We start from the raw sequence: 19,546 nt of genomic DNA, 5'->3' as shown, positions 1-19,546 counted from the left end.
TAAAATCATATCTATATGGACAAAGTATCAGATGGTATAATAATAAAAGGAAATTTTGGGATAAGGAATTGTTAGATATTCAAAGTAAATTAGACTCTTATAAACATAATAATAAAGAAAATATTATGGACAAGAAAGTTATTGAAGAAATAAACAAACTAAATGAGAAATACAAAGAAATTTTAACTCATAAAGTTAAAATAACTTTAGAGAAATACAAGTTTTTGTCTTATTCAATAAGCCCCAAATACTTACATAGACTTAAATAGACTTCATCACCCAAAGACTCCCTATGCTGTGGAATAAAATCCCGGTATATGTGAGGCAGAGCACCTCGCTGGCCTTGTTCAAGAGAAACCTTGACCAATGGATGGGAGATCGCAGATATACCCAGGGATAGATCGCAGGATACCCCCTATTCCTCAGTGTCACTGCTCAACAGAGGCACAGCAAAATAATGGGTATAGTTCCCCATACTAAAGGGGTGGCATAAGCCACAAAACTATGGGCTAGGCTTGTAAATGCCCTCGGGCAGATAGCCTAGTATGAACCTATGAACCTATGAACCTATAAAAATAAAACAAAAAGGTTGAATAAACAAAACCATATCAAAGAAATCTTTTCTCTAAGGAAAAAGAAGAATGTTTCTAGTATACCAGAAATACTAGATGAATTTAGAAATCACTTTCACAAAATTAACCATAATAACATTAACATGGAACCTAAAGATAAAATAAAGGAGTTTATAACCACAAACATGAATAAAAAGCTTAATAAACAACAGATTAAACTATTGGACAGAAGTATTTCATATACAGAGGTTATTACACAAATAAATAAGCTTAAATCAAACAAAGCACCGGGTAATGATGGTATTATACCAGAGATATATAAAATCCTTTCTAAAAGTACATATTCATTAATACATAAGGTTTTTATTTTGGCCCAAACTGAGTTAATAACCCCCCCCATCTTGGCAATATACATTTATTTCACCAATTTTAAAACCTAATAAAGATCCAACTAGATGCACTTCATATCGGCCCATCTCATTACTTAATGTTGATTATAAAATGTTTATGAGTATTTTTGCTGATAGGTTGAAGACAATCATCCCCAGCATTATAGATATAGATCAGACAGGCTTCATTGTAAATAGAAATACTTTTGATAATATAAGAAGAACTTTAACATTAATTGATTTTGCAAATAGGAAAAAGAAAGATTTAACACTTATTAGTCTTGATATAAGTTCAGCATTTGATTCAGTAAGTTGGGACTATCTGTTTACCTTACTGAAGTGCACAAACTTCTCAGATGCATATGTAAATCTAATTGAGCATTTATACAAAGGAACATTGGCTTATATTAAGGTAGGAACATATGTTTCACAAAAATACCCATTTTTAAAGGTACAAAACAAGGATGTCCACTTTCTCCACTATTATTCACTTTAGTAATGGAGCCTTGGGCTAATTTGATCAGAAACAGTACTGACATAGAGGGTTTTGAAATAGATGAAAATACAACATCCAAAATTCAACTTTTTGCAGATGATGTTCTAATTACATCAGCAGGATCTAATTCTTCTATGCAGTCTCTATTTGATAAAATGATGAATTTTGAAAGTATTTCTGGTTTAATATTCAATGAAGAAAAAACTAAAATACTACCTATATATACACGAAAAATATTCTCATTAGTGATTTTACTAAATATGTACCCAATTCAGGTCAGATAACTTATTTAGGTATAATACTATCTAAAGATATTAAATCTATTATATATAATAATTATAATACCTGTTTTCTTAATATACAAAACCTTTTAATACCTGGAATAATATGTTTTTTACTATGGAGGAGAGACTTACAATTATTAAAATGATAATATTCCCCAAGATTTTATACTTAATACAATCAATAATACTTCCACCTACAAAAATAATTATCAAGAAACTGAATACACTAATGTTAAATTTCCTATGGGCACCTAATAGACCTAGGATTGCATTAAAGAAACATACTAATAGCTGGTCTCAAGGGGTATTTCTTTTCCAGACTTTAATTTATATACTATCTCTTCTATTGTAAAAGTTATTACTTTATTAATAGATCAGTCATATGTCGCAAAATGGAAAGATTATTGGGAGCTAATTAGTATGCACTTCATGAAAATCTCCTTAACACATAAAAATATGATTGTAAATAACTCTATGTTATGGTTACTAAAGGAATTTTGTACTTCACCTATTACACCTAAACATATGGTTTGTTACCCATTAAATATTATTATTAGATATCGTAACTTTATATTCATGCACCCTAAGTATAGGGAATGGAATTTTATTATATTCCCTATAATGTATACTCAGGGTATGCTTTTGTCATCTACTTCTGAAGGAACTCATTTAGCTATAGATAATGATCTAAAATACTGGTATCAGTTGATATCTGATAATAAAGTTAAAAATCTAGATTTCTTAAAGCAAGAATTTGATCTAAGAGAAACTTGCTGGTTAGAGGTTCAGACCTTTAGACAACATCTCATTAATAAAATAGATCTAATGTCTACAACAGTTAAAGAATCTATTCCAACACTGATTGATTACTTGATATTAAATTTACAACATAAAGTTTCTGATAAAGGTAAACTTTCATACATACATAAAATTATCAGACAAGAAACTTTTTACAGTGTAGATACATACTGGAATTATTTCACTTCTATTAATGGGGACCCACCAAATCAACAAGATAAACAATATATATTGGAATCTGCCTATATAACTACGTCTTCCATTGTCTGGAGACTTTATACATGGAAATTTTTACATAGATCTTTTTATACACCTTTGATGATGAATAAAATAAATAATAAAGATAATCTATGTAAGAGATGTAATGTAGAAATTAATGCTGACTGGGCTCATATGTTTTATGACTGTATAAAGTTGAAAGAATATCTCTTATATTATTCAACACACCTGTACCTCAAAGTGTTAAAAAGGTTAAGCTTCCCTTGTTATGGTCTATTCTAACAGTAGCTAGGAAAATAATAACCAGAAATTGGATTTCAGATACACCTCCTTCGTTCAATGAATTTAAAAATGTTATGAATATAGTGTGCCATATGGAAATAAACACAATTAGGTCAAGAACAACTAGAAAAACATCTTATTATATTGTATGGGATAATTTACAAAATTTGTTAAAAAAATTCTAATTTCAATAGCATGGTATTTTAGTTTAATTAATTGATCTGATTGTAGTGGATGTCTTTGTAAATACTTTAGTTGTTTTGTTGAATATTATAATAATATCTATTTTTAATTACTTGTATAAAATTGTTATATTTCTCTTATATGTTAAAACAATAAACCTGTTTTGAAAAAAAAAAAAAGAGCTAGACACTTTACTCATAGATAAAAAATGTTCTGTATTTTGAAATATTTTCCTTTTCTGCTATGTTGATTCTTAAAAAAAAATCAAGATTAGAATTTAACCACTCAATTTTTTAATACTCTGAAGTGAAATCCAGTTTTATACATGGTATGTACTCTTAGTAAATGAAAATGTTTTGCAGTTAACTGGATAAAATATTTTTTATAAATGCTGAGCATTTCAGAAGTGCAGCACAACAAGACTGTGTAGGCAATACTAAGGAATTTGTGCAACCATAGGTTAAAGGCAATTGCTCTGTGACAGTGTGCCCTTTTACACTTCTAATCATGAATCTTTCTCAGTACTTCAGAACATCTTTATTTGATGGTAAATTCAAGTATTGTTGAATACTTGTGGAAGTAAACACAGAAGAAATGTGCAGCTCTCATTTTACTTCTTAAGGTACTAATATACACTTATTTCACAGCTTCATGAGATAGCCAACTTAAAAAAAAAAAAAGTCATATGTTCCTAGATCCAAGAATGCGTGTATTACATTTTAGACAAAAGTTCAGTATAATGTTACTTACCTTGTGAAGAGCAGGAGCCATAACAGGCACAAGGAAACCATTGTGAATGTAGTTAACAAGTTGGTTTCGGATGACAGGATGAGCTACCTAAGGCAGACAAAAAATAAAGCATAAACTTCTATGGCCACAAATTAAAAAGGTATTTTCTCCATTAAAAGATTACTAAAATGATTTTTCATGCTACCTACCCAATTTCACTACCAGGGCAAAATGTTCACTATTGCCTCCAAATCAGGAGGTAAGAAGGGACAGTTACTTACTTCACAAAATCATCAACTAACAAATATTAAATGCATTTCATCTCCAAACTGCGTATGGGCCTCAGTTAGTTCAAAAATAGAACTCTGGGGCCCTCATGGTAAGAAACAATTTTCAGTCTGCTACAACTGTTAACTTACAGTGTCTATGTTTTACTTGTTTTTTATCCGTCTGATCGACAATCAGCTCATTAGCACTACTAGTACTATAGAGAACTGAAACATGTTGAAAATGTACATTGATGCATGCTGGTCAAGTATGTATACGCATCAACTGTGCTGACTTGCTCATAGTATCAATCTGGTAGGTCGGGCTTCTGTCTTAAAACAGGAAAGTACTTGTTACCACATAAGATAAGTTGTGGGCCTACAAAAACAAAGTTTGGAGAGGTGTTTCATTAAGAGTTTGCTGCAGCTGAATTGAAGTCTGTATGTATAGAGTTTGCAGGGCATGCAAGTATTAAGTATGAGAGTGAGTGACCAAAAAGCAGTGGTGAGAGAGACAAAGCATGTAAAGTGCGTGGGTTTTGTCTGCTAGAGTCAGTGATCAAACAGTAGTGCGTGTATGAGTGTTTAGGTAGATGCTGCAGTATGGGTTGTCAAAAGTGTGCACTGTGTGGAGGTTTTGCCTGTTGGAATGAGTGATCAAAAGACAGCAATGTGCATGCAAGTGTTAAACATATAGGAATTGCAGTGTATGTGCATTGTTGAAAGTGTGTGACATGTGGTCGCAATGTACTGGAATGAGAAAATAGTGATGTGTTGGCAGGTAGGGATTTTAGTGTGTGTTGGAGTGAACTGGTGTCTGTCAGAGGCACATAGACTGTATGTGTGTGTGTATCTATATATGCATACACAGATAAATGTTTCAAAGTGTGTGTTAGAATTTGAAAGGGGGAAAATTGATGAAGGGAATAAGCCTGGTACCAAGAAGGGAATGTACAAATTTGGCAGGTGCTCTCAGTGTACTCTTATAGCACATCTTAAAGAACTACATCTTCTTACACCATCTTTTAGACTTCAAGCTATGGGTTACTACAGCTGTCCAACTAAGGGTGTTGTTTACATTGCTTACTGTACTACCTGTTGGTCATTCTATGTAGGCAAAACAGAATGTAGTTTGAGGCAAAGGATATATGAACACGTATGAAATTAGTTGGAAAAAAGAAACTAATGCTCTATATAGGCACATTTTAAAATGTAACACAGCAGATTTTAAATTTTTGGGTTCTAGAGTTAGTGAAACCTAATGACAGGGGTGGCGACTGGGAATCCAGGCTAGGATACAAGGAATTAATTTGGCAGATAAACCTGGATGCCTGTGTTTTCCCAGGGATGAAGATCATATTTCATTGGCTCCAGCCCTAAAATTAAAGCAAATAAGTTAAAATAAATACATTATTCTTGTATCTCGTTGGTCAGAACAGACCATAAGCTAATCACCCTTAACATCCACATCCCACCCCCACCCCCCAGTAAAGAAACCTCCATAAAAAACTTCTCCAAAGCCAACTTCATGCTACTCAAGTCAGAAGTTACAAACTTCATGACACCCATGCAGACGGGAACTGAAAGTTTAACTGTTGAGTCCTACACTAAGGCATTGTACAAGCACATCCACTCATGCATGAATCGTGCCATCCCAAATAGAACCAAGATGCTCTCCTTCAAAAAAAAGGAAGCCAATCTGGTGGTCCCCTGCCATAAACAAACTTTACAACAAAAGGAAGAAACTGTTGCAGAAAAGAAGAAAATCTCAGGATGCAAAAAACTCCCTTACCAGCCTCAGTAAGAAGCTGAGATCCCTCATAAAATCCTCCAAAGCTAGTTACGAAAATAAAATTGCCAAAGATTCCAAAGACACCTACAAGGCATTCTATAACTATGTCAAGAATCTAAATGGCAAGGCTCAGATCTGCTCTGAGCTACAACAGAATGGCATTAAATATACTGATCCCAAGGATATTGCCAATATCCTGGCAGATCGCTTCAGTGCCAACTTCACCCCCCTCTCACCCCCTAAATGGCCCATCTCAATACCGGAAGATTGCCAAATTCTGGTAATAATGGCCACACAGGTAAAAAATGCACTCTCCAAAGCTAAGAATACAGCATCCATGGGACCAGATGACATCCTGGGCTGTGTACTACATGAACTACAAAATGAACTGGAACCTCACCTAAGTGTCATGTTTAATCATACCCTCACCTCAGGCTTCATGCCCACTGAGTGGCACACAGCTACAGTTATCCTACTCCACAAGGGGGGATCCACCTTGGATCCCAGGAACTACTGCCCCATCAGTATGACGAGCCTGATCTGCAAGGCCATGGAACTTATTATCATGGAACTTATAAACAAAGACATTGGCAACCTTAAAACACTGGACCCCACCCAGTTTGGGTTTGTGAAGGGCCGATCTTGTCTCCTGAACCTGACTGACTTCTTCGAATCAGTCTCCAGAGCCGTAGACGAGGGTAAGGCAGTCCACACAACCTATCTTGACCTCGCCAAGGCCTTTGACACCATCCCCAACTCTGGAATCATAGATAAACTTACTAAGCTGGGCATTAATCCCTACGTCACTCGATGGGTTGCCAAATGACTTACTAACAGAACCCATACTGTAAAAGTAGATGACTCCAAATCCATCTCCAGACAAGTGACAAGTGGAGTACCTCAGGGTTCAGTCCTGGGACCTCTCATGTTTGGCATTTACTTCTCTGAAGTACAGGCCAACACTAAGAGACTCTGGCTAACAAAGTTCACAGACGACTGCAAACTGGGAGCCATTATTGAATCCTCAAATGATGTTGATACTCTACAAAAGGGCCTTACAGAAACAGATGCTTGGTGCCAGAGCCATGGGCTCAAGCTCAATGCCAAGAAATGTATAGTTATCCCCTTTGGGAAAAAACATGTACCCACGAATTACCACATAGGTGGCAGTACACTAAACACCGAAAGTGTGATAAGAGACTTAGGGACACAGGTGGATAGTGGTCTTACCTTTAATAACCACATCGCCACAACAGTCAGGAAATCCTTCTATGTGGCACACCTCATCACCAAGGGCTTTTCATCCGGAAAAAAAGGAGGTCATTGTCCCACTGTACTCATCCCTCATTAAACCCATTATAGAATACAACACCCCATTTGGTATGTACCTCTCAAGACATCTGCAACAACTGGAAAGGCCGCAGAAATACCTCACTAAAAGAATCACAGGCCTAAAGCAGATGCCCTATGCTGACCACCTTAAAAAACTCCAGCTATACTCTGTTGCATATCATCTACTCCGAGGCGATCTCTGCTTAACATACAAGGCCATGTCAAACCCAGAGCTGTTGGACATGCAACACTTAAAGAAATCCCAATCCCTCAGAGCCACACGCTCCAGGGATCTAAACCTTGTCATCGCAATAAACAAAACATGCTGGAGGGATAGGTTTCTGACCCAGAGACTCCCCAGACTCTAGAATAGACTGCCCATACATGTCAAGCAGAGCACCTCTTTGGCCCTCTTCAAAAGGAACCTTGATGATTGGATGGGAGAAATGAAATTCACCCCAGGGATCACGTCAGTCGCCCTGCTAGACAGGGGTCCAGGGAAGTAAATAGTGTGGGAAGAAATAGCCAGGGAATTGTTATGGCTAGGCTTGTATAGGCCCTAGGGCCGATAGCCTAGTACTAACCTATGAACCTATTATGTGTACACCATATATGTATGCATACGCATTTTTATACATATTTTTTACACATATTTTTGTGTGCTTATTGGATGCCTTGTGATATTCTTGTGTGTTCACAAAATGTTTTTACAATTGTAATTATTTTTTACAATTTTGACTATTATTGTCAGAAGAAGGGGTAGTACAATGATATTAACCAATGAGATCGTTTCTCTTATGTATTTAACAGATTAAGGAAGTTACACCAACTGATTCTGAAGAAGTTTCCTGTCGGAAGACAAAAGTGCTAAATCCTGTGCCATTTATATGTGGAATAAACTACTTCATTTTTATGAACTGTTACTGGGAACTAATTTCTTTGGAAAAGTTTGGGACTGCATTTATTGATGACTTGTGTCTCGGCTGGAGAAGTGGAGTTATTTGTTTTGTTTTACTTATTTTCTCCAGAATTCCACTTTTTTCTTGATTATTGTTTTGCAAAGTGTACAATGAGAAAGGTGGACAGGTGAATGTAGTGTAGGATAGCTGTTTGAGTGATTCTGTATACCAAGTGGGGCATTTTCCAAGGTAAATGTCAGGGACTGACTAGATATAATAGGGCCCCACGGCTTGCAACCTTAAGTATTGGAAGAAAAATCACTGCTCTCCCCCATCCCAGCCACATGAGAAAGAAACATCTCATGTGACCCATACAGATAAGATGTGGAGCAAAGCATTTAAGGATATGTAGTCTTGCTCCCTACGTAGGCTTCAGTTTCACTAGTGGAGTAGACTACATATCCGTAAATCACTTGTGACTTTCCTTTGTAGTGAGTGAGTTGGCTTTGTGTGTGTGCCATTTAGTCGAAGTGCAGTTGGAAGCAAGCTCAAGACTGTCAAAACAGTGACATAAGTATTTCTTTCCCTGGCACTCAAACTAAATATTCAGAACTGGCCGCATTTAGGCCATTCTACTTCTGCTTGAGTTGGAGATGGGAGGGCTTGTTTTAAAGGTATGCGGTTGGGATTGTGGGTAGGTATTAATAGCAGGTTTAGTTCAGCACTGCTGTCATCAGTTAATTTCTTACTTAAGTCATTCCACTGCTATGTCTCTAGACTGCAGTGACTGAACATCCCTGTCACACCAATAGCACATACTTCTCTCAACTATCCAGATATTTGTAGCAGTCCTCACAGAATGTCTAGATTTTCGCTTCATATTTTAAATTTGTAATTTTTTGAATGAATTGGAGTAATATTTAAACATTTTTTCTGGTTTTAGCCTTTTGTTCTTCGCAATTATGTTTGACTTTGTCCAGATTTTTTTGAGTAAAGAAGTTGAGAGATAAAGCAGATGTTTTGGGGAGATGGATCATAAGCTGAACAGACCACTTAAAACTGAAAGAGAAGCTGCCCAACTAGTTGAAAAATCCACTACTTAATCACAAACAACAGCCATAAAAGTAGCACTTTTAATGCTGTTTATCCTTCCTTCCCACTGTTATTATTTTCCCTGCATCACCTACTGATATGCAACAACGGTTGAGATGCTTCATTTTGAGTGGAGATTGTGTGAATAGTTAAGTACTTTGGTAATCATAACACCTATTACTGTTTCTTGACTTATTTGCTATTTATTCTTCTGCTATCAAGTTACTTAACACACATATAAATCTAAAGAATGATGGTAATCAGTAAGAAGCAGGCATACTCTATTGTGCTGCAGCATATATATTTCTACACAGTATGTTCCAGAAATAGTATATTTCATAGAGTCCAAGACGTGAACTCTGCCTGTAGGTAATTTCTGTAACATGCATATACGGTGAGTATGCTTACAGACAGAAACACTTCTCCAACTTTTCCTGTTATAATTGTAGAGCGCAACAGCTGAAAAGGAATTGTACATTTCATAAGACTGTAAACAGCATTTGAAGAGAAATTTTGTTTTATATATGGTGTGTGTGTGTGTGTGTGTGTGTGTGTGTGTGTGTGTGTGTGTGTGTGTGTGTGTGTGTGTGTGTGTGTGTGTGTGCATATATATAATCTGTATGCAAACACAGACATTATATATATAGAATACACACACACACACAGACACATACACATATATATGGGTTCCCTTTAGAATCTCAAAAAACTAAAACACCGAATTTAAGTTTACCGAGATTCTAATCCCGAATGCTCAGAATCGCGAAACACCAGAAGCGCGAGATTCGAAATCCCGAAGTTCAGAGCTTCTAGTGTTGCGGTGTATGAATGGATGCAAGTGCAGGTAAGTTTGTATGAGTGTGTAGGTTATGTGCTGTAGTGTATGTTAGTGTGTGTTTTGGTTGTGATGTGTGTGTGCAAGGGGCTGTGAAATGTGTGGGTGTGAGTTGACTTTGTGTCTGTGATTGTGCAGTCTCGGAGTTAGAATATATAAGTAGGGGTGGTGTGGGGGGTACAGGGGGGCGACGCCCCCCTGCTTGTTTCTAGTGTAGGTTAGTTTTGTTTGTGTGTGGGAGGCAGTTGTGTATATGTGAGTGTGTGTATGTAAGTGTCGGGATTTTGAATTTCGTGGTTATGGGCATTCGGTATTGTGATGTTTCGGCTTTATGATCTCGATATTCTGAAATTCAGTATTTCAGAATTTCAAGATTATAAAGTGAACCCATATATATATATATATATATATATATATATATAAATATATATATATATATATATATATATATATATATATATATATATATATATGGGTTTACTATCAAAATGTTGAATGTGAGTTCGGTGAACACAGGAATGTCAAAAAGCAGATGGCTGATTTCCGTGTTGCCGAGCGTTACTTGAGCGATAGTTTATATCAGCAAATGTAACTGTGGATTTGTTGATATGATATGATAGATAGTGGTACAGTGCAGATTAGGAAATGCATCCCTTTCCCCACTGTAGTGTGATCTTGGAGATGGAATATATAATTACCGAGAGTGTGGGGGACACCTGCACAAAGGTGGAAGGCAGACTACAATTGAGTCTTAGCTTAGCTCCTATAGAGACAGTGTGTTCAATATTCAGAGAAAATGTCGAATCTGCTGAAGTCGATCATCAGATTCAACATTTTCACCTACTTAATATGCAAGATATATATATATATATATATATATATATACACACACACACACACACACACACACACACACACACACACACACACATATACATACATACACATTTATGCGAACTGTCAGGTGAGGAACAGCAGTAGGACATCTGGGTGCAGAACAAAAATATGAATGTATCTTTGTTGACTAGATTGTGGCTTCTTTGTAATCTGTAATGAGACAAACCATTTTGCTATTTGCAGTTCCTCTTTTACTTGGCACCCAGCAGTAATACATGTGAATTTTCTCTCTGTTTTCTATCATAGGTTCATAGGTAGGTACTAGGCTATCTGCCCGAGGGCATTTATAAGCCTAGCCAGAGTGTCGGCTTTCGCCACCCCATTGATTAATTAACTGAGCCTCTGTCAAGCAGAGCCAATGAAGTGATCCCAGGGGTGTATTTCCTGTTAGCCATCCACTTGTCAAGGCTTCTCTTGAAGAGTGTTAGTGAGGGGCTCTGCCTAATGTAGTTAGGAATTTTGTTCCAAAGCATGGGGAGTATCTGTGGCAGGAAACTATCCCTCCAGCATGTTCTATTTATTGTTGTGGCAAGGTTTAGCTCACTAGAGCACATGGCTTACAGTGACATGGATTTCTTTAGGTGGAGCATGTCCATCAATTCTGAGTTAGACATGGCTTTGTAAGTCAGGCAGAGATCACCTCTGAGTAAGCGATATGCCACTGAGTACAGCCGGAGTTTTTTCAGTCGGGCTGCATAGGACATATGTTTGAGGCCAGTAATCCTCTTGGTGAGGTGCTTTTGTGGTCTTTCAAGCTGTTGGGAGTGTCTTGTGAAGTACATCCCAAATGGGGATGGGTCTGATGAGTGACGAGTAGAGGGGCACTATAATCTACTTTATTTCTAGATGCGAACCCCTTAGTAATTAGATGGGCCACATTGAAGGATTTCCTAACTACTTTGGCAATATGATTGTCAAAGGAGAGATTACTATCTACCTGGGTCCCCAGATCTCTTATTACCTCTTCTGTATTAAGGGGGCTACCGCCTCTGTGGTAATTTGTGGGTGTTTTGTTTTTCCCAAACGGGATGACTATGCATTTTTTGGCATTTAGCTTGAGGCCATGACTTTGACTCCAGATGTCTGTCTCAGTAAGGCCTTTTTGGAGGATGTCCATGTCAGCCGGAGAGTCAATTATGGCTCCCAGTTTGCAGTCATCGGCGAACTTGGTTAGCCATAGTCCTCCTGTGTTTGCCTGTACTTCTGAGAAATATATGCCAAACAGTAGGGGTCCTAGAAATGAGCCTTGCGGGACACCACTTGTGACTGGTTTAGAGTCAGACATGGAGCCTGCTATTCTTACTGTGTGAGTTCTGTCTGTAAGCCAGTTGGCAACCCATCTTGTGACATAGGGGGTTATGTTCAGGCTGGTGAGTTTTTCTATAATACCCGAGTGAGGAATGGTGTCGAATGCCTTGGCGAGATCAAGGTAGGTTGTGTAAACCACCTTTCCCTCGTCTATGGCCTTGGTAACTGTCTCGAAGAAGTCAACCAGGTTTAGTAGGCATGATCTGGCCTTAACAAAGCCGAACTGGGTCGGGTCAAGTGTTTGGAGGTTCCCAATGTCTTTGTTAATGAGTTCCATGATGATGCGCTCCATAGCTTTGCAGACCAGGCTAGTCAGGCTTATGGGACGATAGTTACCAGGGTCAGTTGTGGCTCCTCCTTTGTGGAGTGGAATAACCATTGCTGTGCACCATTCTATGGGCATGTAGCCTGTGGAGAGGCTGAGGTTGAACAGCGTGTTTAGGTGGGGGGTTAGTTTGTTCTGTAGTTCGTGCAGGATGCAGCCTGGGACACCATCTGGCCCCACTGATGCTGTGTTTTTGGCTTTTGAAAGGGCTGTTTTCACCTCTGCCTCTGTGATTTCCGGGACACTATACTTTTCCGGTATTGTTGTGGGCCCTTTTGAAGGTGAGAGGGAGGTGAAGTTTGCACTGAATCTATCTGCCAGTATGTTGGCAATATCAGTAGGTTCAGTATATTTTGTGCTATTTTGCACTATCTCAGATCATATCTGTGAGTTGCCACTTAGATTTTTGACATAGCTAAAGAAGGCTTTGTGGTTATCTTTTGAGTCCTTGGCTATTTTTCTTTCGAAGTTAGCCTTGGATGATTTTATGAGGGACTTTAGTTTCTTACTGATACTGATCAGAGATGCCTTTCCTTCTTGGAATTTGCTTTTTTTCTGAACTAGTTTTCTCCTTTTGTTGTATAATCTGTTTATGGCAGGGATCCACCAGACTGGTTTCCTTCTCTTAGGGGAGTGAGTCTTGGTTTTGCTAGGGATGGCACGATCCATGCATCCTTGTAGGTGCTCATAGAGTGCAATTGTAAAGGATTCTGCATCTTGGGCAGTGTTATCCTTTAGTGTGGGGGTTGTGAAACTTACCACCTTTGACTTAAGTAAAGTGAAGTTTGCTTTGGAAAAGTTTTCCACTGTGGTTTCCTTGGTTGGGGGTGGTGGTGGGGTGTGGACATCCAGGGTGATTAGTTTATGGTCTGATCTAACCAGTGACGGATTGACCTCCGGTACGGAGCACCTGTCACCCATGTTGGTGATGACCAGGTCCAATACATTGTGGCCTCTGGTAGGGGAGTTTACCAGCTGATCCAGGGCATTTGAGTTGATAAATTCCAGGAAGCACTGAGCCTGGGAGTTTGTACTCAAGTAGTTTTCCCAGTTAATGGTAGGGTAATTGAAATCTCCCAAGATCAGGGTGTTTGGTAGGACCTTCATGTTTTCCAGTGTCTCCAGAAAGGCAGAGTGGTGGTCCTGGGTCATGGAGGGTGATCTGTAGTAGGCCACAATTTGCATTGCAGATTTGCCCGATGTTAGTTGCACATGGATGATCTCAGAGGTATCATGCGCCACTAACCTGGAGGTGTGGGTATACTTGATGAATATGGATACACCCCCCTCCTTTTGTGTTTCGGTCCGTGTTCTGTGGCCGAAATATGTGGTATGAGTTGTAGCCCAGTAGTGCTGGAGTGCTCTCTGGAGCGTTGAACCAGGTTTCAGTTACTGCACAGATGTTGACGTTCTCCATACTTAGGTGTGCTTCGAGCGCATGCGTTTTGAGATTTAAACTCCTGGCGTTGAGTAACATAACCCTCAGTTTTTTACTTGTGCTGTTTACGGAGATGGGTTTGATTTTTGAGCCTTGCCTAAAAAAGTCACTATGGGGGCAGCAACAGCCTAGGCCAGTATTCGAAAGCCAAGAGGTGACAGGCGCAAGCCATCTCTTGCAAAGCAACGCGGCTTGTCGAGCATGTCATCCCAGGCTGACAGACACTGGATCCCTTTTGAATGACACCAGAAGCTTAGCCAATTGTTGAAACTGATTATTTTTTCTTTATACTGAGGTATCATTCTTGGTGAGGGTAGGATGCTACTCAGGGTCAGGGTCATACCCGCCAGGGCTACATGATCAGGGAGCTCTTCCATGTCTCTTTTCATGTAGTCCAAGGAGGTACAGCTCATGTCGTTCACACCAACATGAACAATGACAGAGTCATATTTGTACTTGTTCTGGAGTGACCTGAGTGCTTGTGTTATGTGGCAGATTCTGGCTCCTGACAGGCAGCTAACAGTAACCTTCTCCTTGTCCAGCCTAGTGAGTGGGACATCAGTGTGCCTGACTATTGAGTCACCTATTACTAGTGTGTTAGCTATGTTATTTTGCCTTAACGGCTGTGATTGTGCGGCACACTGATTTTGTGTTTTATGTGTTGTCTGGTTTGTGACGGGAGGTGTAGGTTTTGTGGGTGTCTGCTTTGGAGCTCTCTGATGCTTTTGCAGGTTTTTATTTAGAGCCTCCGAGTATGATTTTGTGTATTTATGTGTATCTTTTGCCAGTGCTGGTTTAGTAGGTCTATGTATTACAGATTTATAAACCCAAAAGGAATACTGGCAAACTACTTTGCAAGCACTGTCTCACTAAATATAAACAAACTCCTTCTCCATATTAAATCCAACCTTTCCTTTCCCTGTTTTAAAAAAGAGCTTAAATCCCACCTACTAAACCTGAAATTATGCCGATGCATTGACCACACACAGTTTTAGTCTCTCCCACTGTATAACCTGTTGCATCTCCTAACATTCTTTCTTTGTTAGTAACTTCTGCTTTAACTAATCTCCTAAACCCTCAGCTCTACTGCTATAGCCCTACTACAGCCCCCTCCCATTCTCCACACTATCTCTCCCAGACTTCCTATCAATGTCTATACATTGTCCTTCTTTTGAGCGACGATTATTTTTTTTGTTTTTACTCTCATATGTAGTAAATTTTATTCCACTACTATCAGTGCAACCCTTAATGTTCACAATTTTTTTCTTTTGTTTTTCTCTTTATAATTAATTTCGTATTTGCAGTGTTGTTTTTAATAGTTTTTGTCCCATATATTTATCAATGCTTATATTTGCTGGCGCTCTTTCCCCTTGGATCTCCACTGAAAATGGGTTGCTTACTATTAATGTAATGCAAATAGTTAATAACCTTTTCTTTTTTACAATTATTTTGTATTGCAATTATTATGTAATATTTGTATATTGTCATTTTATTTTTACTTATGTTTGCTGGGGCTTTTCCCCTTGGGTCTCCACTGAAAATGGATTTGTTTGCAAACTCAGTTGGACTAACCCGGTTAACAAATGTGAAATAAATAAATAAATAAATAATTTTTGCAAACAAAGCATTTATAATATCAGTATAAATATGCCATTTGGATTTCCTCAAACACATCTAGTAGTTGTGGTGCTGTTTGTTTTGTAGATGTGCAAAAGGTTCATCAGAGACTGTTCCAGAGATGCCTTGAATGCCAGGCATAAGTTACCTCTGAGAAGTCTGTGGGAGACAGAGTGTAAAGATAGAGCTTGAAGCAGTCTGTAAAGGACATTGTGTTTATTGTACTCTTTTCTAAGGAAACTTTGCAGACATTCCAGTTGCTGCATGTGTCTGGTCGGGTACATACCAAAGTGGGCATTATACTCAATGATGGATCTGATGACGGCAGACTATAGCTGTACAATGACTTCTTTGGGTCTGGATGCCATGCTCTTATTTATAAGTTTAGCAAGCTAAAAGGACTTTCTTACTACATTGGACACGTGTTGGTTAAAGGCCAGGTTACTGTCTAAACGTGTTCTCAGATCCCAGACTTGTGGATCAACGTTTAGAGGTGTTTTATCAAAGACAGTTTCCTGGGGTGGTCAACCTCCCAAAAATCACTATAATATATATACATTTCTTAGCATTGCATTTTAAGCCATGGCTTTTTGACCAATCATCTGTTTGTGTTAGACCCTCTTGTAAGATGTCTAAGTCTTGGAGAGATTCTAGGACTGCTCCCAGTTTGCAATCATCTGCAAACTTGGTCAGCCAGAGAACTTTGACATTGACCTTGACTTCCAAGAAGTAGATGCCAAAAAGGAGTTGGGTCCAGCACAGAGCCCTAAGGGACTCCACTAGTGACCAGCCATTTTGTGGAGGTGGTCTCACCAATCCTAACTTCCTAGGTTCTACCTGAGAGCCAACTGGCTATCCAGCATGTTATATAAGAGTTTATGCCTAATTCTTTAAATCTGTTAATACCCAAGTGTGGAACTGTATCATATATGCTAGCCAGGTAAAGATAGGCAGTATGCACTATTTTATCCTCATCTATTGCCTTCATGAACTTCTCAAAGAAGTCCACCAGGTCCAGTAGGCATAACTTTCCTTTAACAAAGCCAAATTGGGACGGATCCAGTGTTTGAAAGTTTCTTATGTCTGTTGATCATTTCCATGACAATCCTTTCCATGGCTTTGCATATAAGACTAGTTAACTACTGGGTCTGTAGTTTCTGGTATCTGTTGATGGTCCAAACCATATGAACAGGGATGACCACTGCAGTCCTCTATTCTTATGGCATGAAGTCTCTTTTGAGACTACAATTAAATGACAACTCCAGTGGACCTGATAGATCATATTTTAGACTATTCAGAAGGCATCCTGGGATTTTATTGGGGACTACTGAGGCTGTGTTCTTGGCATTAGCAAGTGCAGCCAGGACATGCTTTCAATTTATAGCTAGAGAGGTTAGGTTTGAAGCTGTACCTTGGGAGAGTGGCTGGGTGTGATTAATGGGTAAAGTTGGAACTGAACTGGTCAGTCAGCAGATTTGCTGTATAACTAGGCTCAGTGAATGTGGCACCATTAATCACACTGCTTTTTGTGTCGCCTTTGAGATTTCTGACATAGCTGAATAAGGCCAGGCTTTTGCCTGGGAGGGTATTTTTTTTTAAACAAGAAGCATTTTTGTTAAACCATCACTTATGACATAGGCAATCATACATTTATTTAAATGAAAACAAACCACTGATATAATCTTAGATGCAAGCATTTTATGTCACAAACAATACTGACACAATCACAGTTGCAAACTTTATACATCCCTTACAATCTACCCAATCATATTCAGTCAAACATTGCACAGTTCATTTAAGTCCTGCCTTCCTTTAAACCTCAATCCTCCCCTGTATGTACTGTTCCCACAATTCACACTTTTACCTATGTGGCTTGCTCCTACCCTTTTCTAAAGATCTCAATTCCAGTTTTTTACCCCTGCTACTATATTCACTACTTCTGGTATGGTTGGTTTAGATTTTGATTTCCATTTTCTAGTAAATGCTTTTTTGGCAGCCACCATAACTAGACACAGCAAGGCTTTACCATCTCTAGGCAATTCCGATTCTGCATCATATCTCTGAAAAATCATCTCACTCGTCACACCAATCTGCCCACCCAACATCTCCAACAGTGCATCCCATGGGGGATCCTTAAAGTCCACCAAATCACCACACTCCCAGAAAATATGTTCCCAATTACCTCTTTCCTCCCAATCACACCTCGCAACATTTGTTGTCTACATGAGGAAAAATTCTCTGGAGTCTACTTGGGGTAGAAAAACATCTATGTAAACTGATTTTGCTACATATTTGGGAGACAAGCATATATCCTCCCAGTGTTTCTTTGTCAATTGCTTATCCAATCTCTCTTCCCAATCATTTCTAACCTCCTCTGATTAGTTACCATGCAATATTTTATATGCTCTACTAATTATTATTTTTTTTAATGGTAGCTTCTATTCTAGATTCTATTAAAAACTCTACCAGTGCTTGTCTTATGTTTAGTACCACCCTATTTCTTTCTCTTTGCCTGTATGCTGATATCAGTCCTTGATATGGAAGGCAATCTCTAACCTGCAGTCCAAATAAATTCTTGGCATCTTCCCATTCTATCATCTTTCCCTCTCTAGTTATTTGCTCCCAATACCTTGCTTCCTTTGCGAGTTTCCTCCAATAAATTCCAGCCCCCTCTTATCTATAGTCTATAGCCCTAACTGCAGTCATCCCTATTGGCATTATTTTCCTTAAAGGCCTGCATCCAAAATCCCAGTCTCTCCTTGTTTCATCATCATCCCTTTCCACTTTGAATTATAGTTTTCTGCTTGTGCTATGTATAGGACCCTTGACTGTGTAGCCCTGAAATACCCCTTCAGTTTGGGTAATCCCAATCTGCCCCATTTCTATTGGAAGAATCAGGTTATCCCACTTGACCCTTGCCATATTCCCTGCCCAAATAAAGTCCTTTAGCTATTAGTTGCTATCCACAACTTCTTCTCTGGTTGATAAACATATGCTAGACCTGTGTATAAGATTAATGGGACTCAAAACATTTTAACTGCTTGTATCTTACTATCCATGTCCATATAACAAAGCTTCCATTTTCTCAGTTTTTGTATTATCTTTTATTTAGTCTCTTCCCACATATCCTTAGCTGCCATATCAGAATAATTTTTACTCCATACTCCTAAATACTTCAATGGTATTTTCTTACATTATACTTCCCTCTGGATCACCAATGTTCTATTACTGTTGTCAAATGTTTCCCTCCCCTTCACAAAAACAAACTGATCCATATCTATCAATTTTGGCATTACCTTTGCCATTCTTTTAGCCATTACAGACATGAACACTTTATAATCATGGTTTAGTATTGAAATGGCCCTGTATGAAGCTCATTCTAATGGATCTTTACCCTCTTTAGGTATACCAAGCTACCACTGCTCTCTTGCAGGATGATGATACTTTTCCTACTTGTAAAATGTTGTTAAACAAAACCTTCCAGATCTTTATTGGTTTTTCCCTCCTAGTCTCCAAACTTTCACAGGAATACCATCAATTCCTGAGGACTTTCCTGTAGATTGGTTGTACATCACAATTTGTATCTCATCTCTTCCTGTCCTAACTGTTAGTAATTGAGCCTCATCTACCTCTAACCTTGGCATTTAATTCTTCCATAAACATTTCCATTTGTATCTTTTCTAGATGTCCATATTTCTCTGCTTTATACAGACTTTCACAGAATTTCCAAAATATTTCTAATACCTGTACAGGATCTTGTTACCTTCCTTGTTATAAGCTCCCTAAGCTTAGT

At 38.4% G+C, this 19,546-nt stretch overlaps 1 protein-coding gene across 1 annotated transcript in view; it reads right to left on the bottom strand.

Moving 5' to 3' along the window:
- The window catches only part of FHIP1A (FHF complex subunit HOOK interacting protein 1A), a 990,350-nt gene that overhangs the window by 471,082 nt on the left and 499,722 nt on the right, over positions 1–19,546 (bottom strand). Inside the window, exon 6 of the mRNA XM_044062036.1 lies at positions 3,974–4,060. Coding sequence (XP_043917971.1) covers positions 3,974–4,060 — 87 coding nt within the window. The remainder of the gene's footprint in view (positions 1–3,973; positions 4,061–19,546) is intronic.

This window comes from Protopterus annectens, chromosome 2.part1 (genome assembly GCF_019279795.1).
Source record: "Protopterus annectens isolate FY-2018-M chromosome 2.part1, PAN1.0, whole genome shotgun sequence".
Classification (NCBI taxonomy): Eukaryota; Metazoa; Chordata; order Ceratodontiformes; family Protopteridae; genus Protopterus; species Protopterus annectens.
Note: the sequence above shows the minus strand (reverse complement) of the source record. Positions and strands in the feature narration are given on the sequence as shown.